The following is a 12,845-nucleotide window of genomic DNA, read 5'->3' as shown; positions in this document are numbered from 1 at the left end:
GTGAATTTTCAAATCTGTTTTTTTTCCCCCAAAGAAAATGAAAACTCAAAATTCTAAGTTGTCGACTTCTCTTCCCCGTTAGACTCTTTGGCATAATTAGGCGTCTTCTCAGAGAAAACATCAGTGACCGTCAGATCGTGGCTGCTCATTCTCTCTCTGTTCATTTCTCTAGATGTGTGAGATGCCCACCGTCACCCCAGGAAAGCCGTGGGAAGTAACTCCGGAAGAGCAGCAGAAGCGCCTCGATCTGAGAGAGACCCATTTGGTCTTCAGCATTGACCCCAAAGGCTGTGAAGATGTGGATGACGCCCTCTCCGTCAGGCTCCTCCCCAACGGCAACCTGGAACTGGGTGTCCATATTGCCGATGTAACTCATTTTGTGGCAGCCAATTCTTACACCGATATGGAGGCCAAAGCAAGGTAGGCTTGTTTCTGTTGAGCAGCAAGAAAAACCTGCCGAGAGTAATTGAGGAAACTATGGCAAGAATATGGTGCTTAAGCTCTGGATCCTGTAACGTGGGGAAGGCAAAGGAAACCAGCAAGCAGTGATTGTCGGTGGAAAGCAGAACCATACAGGTAGTCCTCTACTTACGACCACAATTGAGCCCAAAATTTTCATCGCTAAGCGAGACAGTCGTTAAGTGAGTTTTGTCCCGTTTTACGACCTTTCTTGCCACAGTTGTTAAGCGAATCGGTGCACTTGTTGAATTAGTAACGTGGTTGTTAAGCAAATCTGGCTTCCCCATCAACTTTGCTTGTCGGAAGATCACAAAAGGTGACCACGTGACCCCAGGACACTGCAGTTATCATAAAATGTATGCCAAGTGCCGAGTGTCCAAATTTTGATCACATGACCATGGGATGTATGAAAAATGGTCAAAAGGCACTTTTTCCACTGCCATTGTAACATTGAACAGTGACTCAATGAATGGATTAAAGCAATGATTTGTCCAAAATTATTTTTAGTCTTTGTGCTAGTCCCAATTGTGTTGGTTTTCCCCATCACACTAAGTCATATTTTCCTTAACTATGGCTTGAATCATTCACAGTTGATTAGAGTTGTAAAGTGTGCTAAGCCATAAACCGTGGTTTATTTATCACGGTTGCTGAGTGTGTTAACCAACAAGCCCCCATTACATCTTCATATATAATATGAACCCTTCATTAGTCTACTTTTGTTTTTCTTTTCTATTAATTTTTTTTTGGGTAAATTGTTTCTTAAGGCTGCTAGGAACAATCATTCTTAACTAAACAGAGGCATCTGTGTGAACAAAAATTGTGCATGTGTCCCTTTGAATCACTCTTGTCTCCTGGACAAGACCTTGCGGTTTCCTTGGCAAGATTTGGGGAGTGGTTTGCCATTGGCTGCTTCCTAGGGCGGAGAGAGAGTGACTGGCCCAGACTCACCCAGCTGGCTTTTGTGCCTCAGGCAAGGCTTGAAACCTGGTTTCTGGCCTGGGGGCTTAACCACAACAGTAAACTGAGTCCACAAAGATCAACGTTTTATCATTCATCCAAACGCTAAATCAGTGAAACCTACACCTGTTGTCTACATAAATCATTTGACATTCAGTAACACAATCCGAATACATCTGAATATGTTACCTGGAGATGGTCAGGCAGTTGCCAGGAGTCAAGACTGACTGGAAGGCCTAAAAAGATTGTGGTGCTAGGTGGTGTATCTAATTTTTTTAAGCTTCAAAATGCATAGCAAGAGAAACATCATTGAGCAGTTTTCCTCCCAATTTCTTAAGGGCTACTACTTACTACTTAGCTGATCGTCGTTATGACATGTTGCCAGCCATCTTGAGTGCCAATTTATGCTCTCTCCTTGGGAACATGGACAGGTGAGTTTTAAACCTTATCAGCACCTTGCATTGGAGAAGTTAAGCCAAGCCCCCCCCTCCCCCCGAGGCCTTTTCATCACTCTTAACTCTGGGAACTGTGACTCTAAATATAAAATCTCGCAGTCTTTTAACTAAGAAAAATACAAGGTGCTTCTTGCTGAGTGAATGACTGGGTCCACCCAGTGCAGTAAAAGTTGATTTTCTGGTACTGTTTGAAAAAACTATTTGGTTGGATTCACACTTCATATTAGGTCCAAGCCTGTTAGCCCTGCTAGTACTGAAAAAAGCATTACCAGGAATACGAGCTCTGTCTTCATTATAGGGTTACGGTAGCAGAATCTTGCAAACTGAAAGTATTTTTCCCTAGGAAGAGATTGGACAACCATTTCTCTGAAATGGTACAGGCCAGGGGTAGGCAAGCAAATGATACCACTCTTACTGTAAGGGCAGAAAGTGAAGAAGAACTAAAGAGCCTCTTGTTGCAGGTGAAGAAGGAGAGTGCAAAAGTTGGGTTGAAACTAAACATTAAGAAAACCAAGATCATGGCATCCGGCCCTCTCAATTCCTGGCAAATAGATGGGGAAGAAATGGAGGTAGTGACAGATTTTATTTTCCTGGGCTCCAAGATCACCGCAGACGGGGACTGCAGCCAAGAAATTAAAAGACGCTTGCTCCTCGGGAGGAAAGCTATGGCAAATCTAGACAGCAGACTAAAAAGCAGAGACATCACCCTGTCAACAAAAGTGCGTATAGTCAAGGCTATGGTCTTCCCAGTTGCAATGTATGGCAGTGAAAGCTGGACCATAAGAAAGGTTGAGCGCCAAAGAATTGAGGCCTTCGAACTATGGTGCTGGAGAAGACTCCTGTGAGTTCCTTGGACTGCAAGGTGATCAAACCAGTCAGTCCTGGAGATCAACCTTAACTGCTCTTTAGAAGGCCAGATCCTGAAGCTAAAACTCAAATACTTTGGCCACCTAATGAGAAGGAAGGACTCACTGGAGAAGAGCCTAATGCTGGGAAAGATTGAGGGCAAGAGAAGAAGGGGACGACAGAGAATGAGGTGGCTGGATGGAGTCACTGAAGCAGTAGGTGTGAGCTTAAAGGGACTCCAGAAGATGGTAGAGGACAGGAAGGCCTGGAGGAACGTTGTCCATGGGGTCACGATGGGTCAGACACGACTTCATAGCTAACAACAACATAACAGGAATAGGCAACCTTGGCTCTTTTATGACTCATGGACTTCAGCATAGCTGACTCAGGAATTCTGGGAGTTGAAGTCCATGAGTCATAAAAGAGCCGAGGTTGCCTACCCCTGGTATAGGCCCGCCTGCCAGAGCAGGAGGTTGGACTAGAAAACCTCTAAGGTTCCTTTTAACTCTGTTATTCAATTCTGCTAGGAAGAGCTGTGGTGGCGCAGGGGGTTAGAATGCAGTACTGCAGGCTACTTCTCCTGACTGCCAATTGCCAACAGTTTGGCAGTTCGATCCTGACCGGCTCAAAGTTGACTTAGCCTTCCTTTGTTCTGAAGTTGGTAAAATGAAGATTCAGATTATTGGTGTCAATAGGCTGACTATAAACTGCTTAGAGAGCGCTGTAAAGCACTATGAAGCGGTATATAAGTCTAAGACAGGGATCTTCAAATTTGGCCCTTTTATGACTTGTGGACTTCAACTCCCAGAATTCCTCAGCCAGGCACTTGTGGACTTCAACTCCCAGAATTCCTCAGCCAGGCACAGGAATTCTGGGAGTTGAAGTCCACGAGTCATAAAAGAGCCAAGATTGCCTACCCCTGGTGTAGGGTGTCCTGATTGAGCAAGAGCACAGCTGGCTGAGGAATTCTGGGAGTTGAAGTGCACAAGCCATAAAAGGGCCACGTTTGAAGACCCCTGGTCTAAGGGCTATTGCTATTGCTAATAGAGAGAATCTTGCCAGACTAAAACTATAATCTTCTAACCTAATCCCCAGAGTGCTTTTTCGCAAGGCAACTGGACAGGAGGTGAGTGTGCGCACATGCGCGCGTGCACTGGCCAGCCACTCACGCGACCTCTGTCACAGACCATTATAAAGCCACATTGCAGATTACTTCAGCGTTTGAATCCAGCTGTTACATAACGTGAAAGTGAAACGTCCATTATGAAAAGGTGAAGATGCCCTCAAGCTTCAGTCCAGAGTATTGTACTGAACAGTTTTACTGCAGCATCTCAGACATTGTTTGCCTTTGCCCTTTTCGGAGAGCTTTTGGGCTTCCAAACAGAACCTGCAGCTCTGGCATTCGCAGAAGGTCCCCATGCCACGAACAGTCAGGGCTGATCAAGCTTAGCTCCTAAGATTAGCCAAGGTTGGCTAGGTACCAGATAGCAGCCTTCCAATATTGGAGGCGGTGTCACAGAGAGAAAAAGGGCTCGACCTATTGTCCAAAGCACCAGAAGGCAGGAGAAGAAGTTAACTGGTGGAAGATCATTAAAGAGAGATTCAACCTAGAGTTGAAAATAAATTTCCTGACAGTGAGAACAATTAATCAGTGGATGAGCTTGCCTTCTGGAGTTCTGGGTGCTCCATTGTTGGAGATTTTAAAGATGATAGCCGTTTGCCTGGGATGCTCTAGGGCAGGAGTGTCCAACCTTGCCAGCTTTAAGACACAGGGGCTTCCACTCCCAGAAACGGCTGGCCGGGGAATTCTGGGAGTTGAGGTCTTGTGGACTTCAGTTTTAAATTTGCCAGGGTTGGATAAGATCCTGATATAGGATCTCCTGCTTGAGCAGGTGTTGGACTAGAAAGAAGACCTCCGAGGTCCCTTCCAGCTCTGTTATTGAGTGCTGCCATCTGCTGAAGCCACTTTGTTATAAATAAGATGAAACAGCAAGCATAGAAAAACAGTGTCCTTAAATCTAAGCAAAGATTCTTCACCGAATAGAAGAATCTTCACTGTACCTCCCAAGAGAGATCTAGCTGTCAGGTCATTTTCCTTTTTGTGCTCATCCCCATTCAAAATGCCGTCCTTTCACCAAAACAGGACTTGGAAGCGTGGAGCGATTGCTTTAAACGACATAGGCTGCTTTGTAAAGTTTTTGCTGCACTGTTATTATTGTACAAAGCATTGCTTGTAAGCGTATTCATCAGCGATGGTTGAATATTTGTTTTCAGGTATGCCGTGAGCGTTATCTGGGAGCTGGACAAGGCTTCTTACGAAATAAAGAGAGTCCGCTACAAGAGAACCATCATTCGCTCGTCTTACAAGCTCTTTTACGAGGCTGCCCAGGCTTTGCTAGAGGGAGACCTGACTGCTGCCGCTGAAATCCCGGAGCTCAAAAGCATGGAGGAAAACACACGGAAGCAGAAGTTAGAGGAGCTGATATGGGCCATCAGAAAGCTAACTGACATTGCCCGTCATCTCCGAGCCAAGCGCAGCAGCTATGGAGCCCTGGAGCTGGAAGGGATTGAAATCAGGGTTCAGCTGGACGACAAGAAGAACATCAGTGACCTTATCCCCCGTCAGCCACTGGAAGTCCACGAGACGATAGCCGAGTGCATGATCCTGGCAAACCACTGGGTGGCCAAGAAGATTTGGCAGGTGTTCCCCTACCAGGCACTTCTTCGTCAGCACCCGCCACCCCGGCAGGAATTTTTCTCCGAGGTCCGAGAATGTGCCAGTGCAAAAGACTTTTCGATTGACACGTGGTACGTAGATTTATTTTTTTTTATTTCTTTAGCCAATGGCACATTATACACGTTGACATTTCAACTAGGTTAATAGAACCCGATACGATATAAATGTCAAAAAGAGCTCATGTTCAAATATTAATTATCTAGGCTACCTAACCACTGAAGCACAGCCTCGTTTTAAATTTAAAAAAATTGAACGGCATTTGAAAGTTTCAGCTAATCCAGAACTCAGCAGGAAAACATGATGCAGCCATGGAATAACGCTGTTGCATGAACTATGCTGCCTCCAAGTGGGTTTCCGGGTACAAGTCAAAGTGGTAATTATCAGCTTTAAAGCTCTATGTGGCAGGGTTGGGCAACCATGGTCACTTTACGACCTGTGGACTTCAACTCCCAGAATGCATGCATGGCTGGCTCAGGAATTCTGGGATCATAGTTGCCCATCCCTGATTTTAAACACACCCTACAATTGACCAACGAATCTTAGTCTCCCAACAGTGCGGATTAAGAGGCCTACACTTTTTCACTACATTGTTACTCTCAAATATTTGTCACCTGTAAACAGAGTCCAGGTGCCTTTTTTCAGAAACCAAGGCAAGCACCAACGTTCAGCCACAGCCAGAACTTATAGCTCTATTTCCAGCATTATTTAAAACGAGACTCTTTGGCCTTCACAAAAGCAGCTTTTGGAGGATGGCTGGCTCAGGAATTCTGGGAGTTGGAAGTCCACAGGTCATAAAGGGGCCGTAGTTACCCACCCCTGCTTTCTGGCATGGGGCAATTCAGAGATGTAATTATAGTGTTTCACGTTGCCAGGTCTAACAAGGCATTAGCTGACTCTCTGGACAGAGCAGTGGATCCTTCTGACCCCCTGGTAAACCAGCTGTTGAGGTCTATGGTCACTCAAGCTATGTCAAACGCGGTCTATTTTTCAACCGGATCGTGTCCCGAAGAAGACTTCTTCCATTACGGTATGTGCTGTCATGCGGGTGACATGTCTGTTTCTTACTTCTGCACCTGGTCTTGTGGACTTTGGGCTTATGAGTTTCTTTCCATCTTAGGTCTTGCCCTAGATAGATACACCCACTTCACGTCACCCATTAGGAGATACGCTGATATAATTGTCCACAGACTCCTGTTAGCAGCCACCTCAATGGAAGAAGGACTCGGTATAAAAGACAGCTTGCTTGGCAATAAAGAACTTGAAGAGCTGTGCAGACACATCAACAACAGGAACCGGGTAAAGACTACAGACCAGTGTCCTTTTGTAGTAATTTATCCATGCTTGGAACAGAGAGAAGCACACCTGAGCTTTGAAAACTTCTTCACTGTAGCAATTCTGGAAATGTTCCAAGAATGACAGCATTCCACTAAAGGGGTACTTCCATCCTCGTCGTTAATTGATTCAAGGAAGGACTTCCCATCTGACCCTTTTCCTATGTCAGCAACCTTCCCAGCATGGCCAACTTCCTGTCTGTTCTCCATAGCCACCCCTCTCGACCTATTGCAGCTTGTCAAGCGCCAAACAAATGAGTACCGGGACAACATTTTCGTGTCAGAATGTGTCAAATACCAAATTCGACAAGTTTTGAAACAGCAGAGTATTGAGGTACCACTGTATTTGCTTTTGAGATTCGAAGAATTGGCCCAAACCCTCCAATCCGTAGCAGTAAGACAGAGGTGCAACAAGGGGCCTCTTAGCACAGGCCACGTTCCGCTAGAAACTGAATCTCAGATTGCGAGCCTTCAAACTAGGGAGTTTTTACGGACCCTTTCTCTTTTTTCCTAAGGGCCCTGAAAAGTCTGTCCTCGAGACTCCGTATCATCCATTCAGGCTCATTCGTTACAAGTGTCTATTTTCCCATAATTGCCATTCTTCAAGTGGTCATTTCTGTATTCCCAACCGTGTAGTGCAGAGCCTGGGCAGTGACCCTGCCTGTCCATTCCAGGGAATAAGAATTTGGTGGTAGCTCCACCACCACCACGGGACTAAATTAGTGCAGGTTCGAGTCCCACCAGGCTCAAGGTTGACTCAGCCTTCCATCCTTCCGAGGTAGGTAAAATGAGGACCCAGATTGTTGGGGGCAATTAAGCTGACTTTGTAATAATGCCGCTTGGGGTGTGTGTGAAAGCCCTAATAAGCAGGCATATACATAGAATGAAGGCTACTGCTAAGCTTGTAAGCCGCCCTGAGTCTTCGGAGAAGGGCGGGATATAAATGGAATTAAAATAAAATAAAATAAATAAATAAATACGGTAGGACGAAGGCTCTTGAACCCAGAAGGGAAGGCCAGGCGCTTCTTTCAATGCGGATGACCACTCAGGAGATCCAGGCCCACCTCAGTCATTGGTTCTCCACTATGCTTCCTGTAATTCACATCTGGGGATAAATTACAAGCCATCCTCTCATGTGCCAAGTGCTGAAATACAGCAGGATCCAGCATATGGCGGTGCTCCCAAACTGATAATAAAAGGAGAATATTTATAGCTCAGGGTTGACATGAGGGGTCCTTGGTGCCCTCTGAGCTTGCTTGTTTTCTTGCAGACCTTTCATTGCCAACCTAGCACCGGTGTTGCCTAGTTTGGGTAACAAAACACCTGCAACAAATCAACAAAGCTCAGACAGCACCAAGGACTCCTCCCCTCCCAACTGCATCCTCATTAACACTTTTGTCCTCTCGAGGCTTACGATGCCATGGGACCCGAAAAGTCAGGTGCTGAACAACTAACACTGCGATAGACAATCAAGGATTGGGGGGAGGGGGTGTCTTCATGAAGTGTGTTTTGGTTGTGCAACCATTCATTTGGCTTCTGCACTGACGCAAAACCTGCAGGCGTGAACCAGAGACGGGCATGTATCAGTGTTGACTCCTGCCTGGACAAGGGCAGCCAATTTTTTGGCAAGTATTTAAGGAGTTGCCCAAAGTCACCCAGCTGGTTTTGTGCCCAAGACAGGACTAGAACTCGTGGTCTCCCAGTTTCTAGCCGGCTGCTTTAACCACTACACCAAACTGGCTTTATTTTTTTAAAGAAAAATGTAATAGCCATGGTGGGTTTTCTATTTAAAGTTACTGATTAGCTTGTTAGAATGGAGCAGGCCAGCAGTTCGATACTGCTGCCGCCAAAGGAACAAGATCCAAAGACATGTCAGAGCAGGGCTTTTCAACCAGTGGTACAGGTACCATCCTAGAAAAGTGGTAGCAGGGGAGGGGAATGAGCTGAACCGGTGGCAGCACTGCACAAGCCTGAGTGAGACACGGCTGGAGCTGCAGGGCTGTCAGGGCTCAGCGGAAGCGCCAGGATCAGCGCCAGTATCCAGCTGGAGCTTGGTGCTGAGCCCGGCATTTTTGCTGAGCCCAGAAGAAGCGCCAATCAGCTGGAATGTTGCAGCATCTCCAGGGTCTTGTGATTTACATTCAGATGCTTGGCAGCTAATTCATATTTATGACAGTCACAGTATCACAGGGTCATGTGAAGTGACCAAAACCTGCTGCAACCACCCAGCAAATGGGGGGAGAATAAAACCAAACTCACCCCACCCCACCCCCGCTGCCAATCCCCAACAGAAATGCTCACAACAGTGAAAACCTCAGACAGGAGGAAGAGTGCCGCTGGGTGGGCGGGCAGGCAGGTGTCTTGCTCGGCTGTGGCTTAGGGGGCACTTTTTTCAGTGCCATTGTAACTTCAAACACTCACTAAGCGAACTGTTATAAGTCGAGGACTACCTGTACTTTATCACTTTTTTCGTTTTGGGGAGGGGGTGTCATCAACTTTTTGACACCTTGCTAGGCGACTGGTGGTACTCAGATGTTGCCATATCCTAAAAGGTTGAAAAGCCCTGCATTAGAGGTCCTGGATCTGACAGCATCTCAGAGTGGGATTCTAAAACGTTCAGAGAAGAAACTCTCTGGCTAACCGCAGTCGCTTTCTTTGAAAAGGCAGCCCAGCACGCTCAGAAGCAATCCACGGGGCTCTTCCAGTGCATGTACTTCAGCGACAAAAGCCCCGTGAGGGAGGAGCAGCGCTCGGCGGATGGCATGATCTATTCAATTCGAACCAACGGAGTGCTTGTCTTTGTGCCCAGGTGAGCCATCTCGAAGATGGGTGAGGAAAAGCTGTGGACGGGACAAGGCCCTGGGAAGCGAGGGCAGACTTTCAAGAAGGAAATTGTCCTGAATTCATTGCAGTGAAAAAGGGGTAGAAACATTTTGTCAAGGGGACGTCAAAAGATGAGACGCAGCTAAACTTAGAAACTTGGGGAAAGGCTCCGTGGAGATCCCACGATTAGCTACCAAATTTTTGCACACGGTGACTGGTAAGAGTGTTTGTGCCAAATGTAGCAAAAGACGCCGTGGTTTAGACCTCAGTCCATGTTGGCGGCACGCGAGGATGACCTTGGAAGAACTGCAGCCCTAGACAATATCAAGCAAAAGGCATCTCAGCCCACAGAAGGAAAAGAGGGGTGGGAAGTGTCTTAGAAGGGAACCCTCCAGTTCTCTGGAAAGTCAAAGTAGGGGAAGGGAAAAGGGCTTTCAGACTTCAAGATTCTTTTATGCTAAGCTTACAATATAGTTTAGCTTTAGTACTCGTGTCTGTGGAGATTCTCAGTCATCCAGGTCATGGCTGTCCCTGTTGTGATTCAGCGTCAGCCTGTTTCGGCAGCTGAGTCGGACAATTCTGAAGAGGAGGAGGAGAAGGGGTTTGGAGAGCCTTTGGTGTCAGAAGAAGGTTCTGATGCACCGCAGAACTCTCAGCCAGGCCCCTCCCGTCTTGTTCCTCCTCAGACCCAGCTGTGTGAGCCTGAAAGATTGGAAGAAGACGATCCACAGCTGGCTCTGTTCAGGGACGCTGGGAGCAGGAGGCAATCTAGCAGAACTGAGCAAAGGAAGCAATGAGGCAACTCGGGAGAAGGCAATGAGAAGCCATGCCTTGAGACTGCTGTTTAAAAGGGGATTGTGTGGGAGGTGCTGGTTGCTGAAGGCAACCATTTGAAGAGCTTCTGATAAAGTCTTGGTCTGTATTTGTTTAACTTTTGTTTGAACTTTTTCGTTTAGCTTTTGTAAATAAATTTGGTTGGATTAAAAGGTAAAGGTTCCCCTGCACATGCGTGCTAGTCGTTTCCGACTCTAGGGGGCGGTGCTCATCTCCGTTTCAAAGCCGAAGAGCCAGCGCTTGTCTGAGGACGTCTCCGTGGTCATGTGGCCGGCATGACTAGATGCCAAAGGCGCACGGAAGGCTTTTACCTTCCCACCATAGTGGTCCCTATTTTTCTACTTGCATTTTTACATGCTTTCAAACTGCTAGGTTGGCAGAAGCTGGGACGAGTAACAGGCGCTCACTCTGTTACGCGGCACTCGGGATTCGACCCGCCAAACTGCTGACCTTCTGATCGACAAGCTCAGCATCCTAACCCACTGAACCACCTATTGAATATAAAAAGGGTTTGTCCCTGACATTCCAACAGGGCCGGTCATAGGCTGGCACAGAACAGTCCCAGAGGTGCTTTTTCCAAAAGGCAACTGGGCTTCCTTGGTTTTTTCCTTGAAAATGTTTCACTTCTCATCCAAGAACTGAAAACTGAAGAAGCTTCTTGGGTGAGAAGTGAAACGTTTTCCAGGAAAAAACCCAGTCCAGTTGCCTTTTGGAAAAAAGCACCTTTAATACTCATGGCTTATACTTCTTGTCTGGACCTTCCCAAAGGGCTGACGTGTGTCTCTAGAGTAGGTTCTCCGCGGCCGCTCCTTTGTGCATGCTCTGGGTCTCTGATACGGGGTGTGTTTTTATCCCCCAGGTAAGGTATCTGGCATGCGATCTTCAGGATGCCAATCCAGAGTGCTCTTTTCTTCAGCAGCCAATCTAGGCTTCTGTTCCTTTTAACGTCTGGCCCATGACTTCCGTTTGATGCATCAGCATCCTGGCTATTAAAAATAAAGGTTGAAAGGATCTTGCTTGAGTGTCAACCAAGCCCTTTCTCTTCCAGGTACGGTATTAAAGGGGCTGCCTATCTGAGGAACAAGGAAGGGTTGGTCATCTCCTGTCCAACAGGTGGGGACTGTGAATGGCAACCTGGTTCTCTGCAGCGCTTCCCCACCAAAATTACTGCCAGTCCCACAGCTGGAGAGCCTGTGACTCTGAACCTCTTTGATCATGTGACCGTAAGTGATAAATCTTTACTACCCCAACCCCAGTCTGCGGCCCACCAGGAACCATGCCATACAAGCAACCGAAGTGCCATTCACACATGCATGCATGGGATCCAGGCAGCGTGTGAAACCACACCCCTTGCCAGTCTGTGGAAAAAGCCTCCCTCCACAGAACCGGTCCCTGGGGTCCAAAAAGGGTTGGGGCTGCTGCTTTACGACACGCCCCGTCAGTTTATTTAGATGAGCGAGACTATCAGCTGCCACCTTATGCTTGCTTCGCTACTATTCAGGAATAGACTGCCATGAATTCTGGGGAGGAGGGAAATGTAATGGGGAAAGCTTGGGGGAAATCGGAAGTAAGTTCTGTATCTCCTCGAGATGCTGCTTCAAGGTCACCTGGTATACCAGCTGCATACCAAACTGTGCCTGGACTGTCCATTATGAAAACATCTTGCCTGAACCTCATTGGTAGCCCAGGGGTGGTTGATGGGAGGCAGCTAAGGGAGGAGGCAGAGTTGAACGTAGGGATTTTGGCACACGATTCTCAGTTCTGGCTTTCCATTATTGCAGTATGCTTGACTTCTAAATAAACTATACCTTTCTCAGCAAAATGGAGCCAAGGATGTTTAGGAGTTTACGCTGTGGCAGGTCCATCAAAGAGATTTACTCCAAGTTGTTTTTACCCAGGTGAAAATCTCTGTACAGACATCTCGCTGCCATGCAGATAGGATCCAACTTCAGATCACAAGCTGCAAACCATACAAGACCTCAGAAATGGAACCGTCTGAAAGGTCCCAGATGTCTAACACAGATTTAATAAGGGAAGTCACAAAGACTGCGGAAGAAACTCAACTTGCACAGGATTTGGCCAAAGCAAACCAGGCAAAGGAAGGATTTGATGAAGAGTATCGGCAGACCCAGTGTAGGAGCTTGTATCATTTGCTAGAAGAAATCAAGGATTTGTCTCTCTTGGATGTATCTGTAGACCGTGGAGCGTGAGACCTCATTTCACACGGCTTCCGTCCCAACCTCTTTTGTCAGCTTCCTTTTTTTAAAAAGTTGTAAATTTATTATTAGTGTTGTTTATCTTTAAAAAATTGAGATTCTATTTTAAGATTGCATTCTTAAATCCATTTATAGCAACTATTGGTAATGGAAGATAGGGTTTCTCTTTTATACAGAGAAGTGTCTT

At 46.7% G+C, this 12,845-nt stretch overlaps 1 protein-coding gene across 1 annotated transcript in view; it reads left to right on the top strand.

The window, feature by feature from the left end:
* DIS3L (DIS3 like exosome 3'-5' exoribonuclease) overlaps window positions 1–12,761 on the top strand; it is a gene marked incomplete at its 5' end in the record, with an annotated part of 43,586 nt that extends 30,825 nt beyond the window's left edge. The window contains 8 exons of the mRNA XM_083371327.1: window positions 173–420; window positions 1,755–1,847; window positions 4,992–5,525; window positions 6,327–6,481; window positions 6,572–6,750; window positions 9,449–9,594; window positions 11,491–11,665; window positions 12,341–12,761. Coding sequence (XP_083227453.1) covers window positions 173–420; window positions 1,755–1,847; window positions 4,992–5,525; window positions 6,327–6,481; window positions 6,572–6,750; window positions 9,449–9,594; window positions 11,491–11,665; window positions 12,341–12,652 — 1,842 coding nt within the window. The 3' untranslated portion in view covers window positions 12,653–12,761. The remainder of the gene's footprint in view (window positions 1–172; window positions 421–1,754; window positions 1,848–4,991; window positions 5,526–6,326; window positions 6,482–6,571; window positions 6,751–9,448; window positions 9,595–11,490; window positions 11,666–12,340) is intronic.
* Between the last annotated feature and the right edge of the window lie 84 nt (window positions 12,762–12,845).

The sequence above is a fragment of the Vipera ursinii genome, assembly GCF_947247035.1.
Source record: "Vipera ursinii genome assembly, chromosome: 11".
NCBI lineage: Eukaryota > Metazoa > Chordata > Lepidosauria > Squamata > Viperidae > Vipera > Vipera ursinii.
This window is presented reverse-complemented; position numbering and strand designations above follow the sequence as displayed.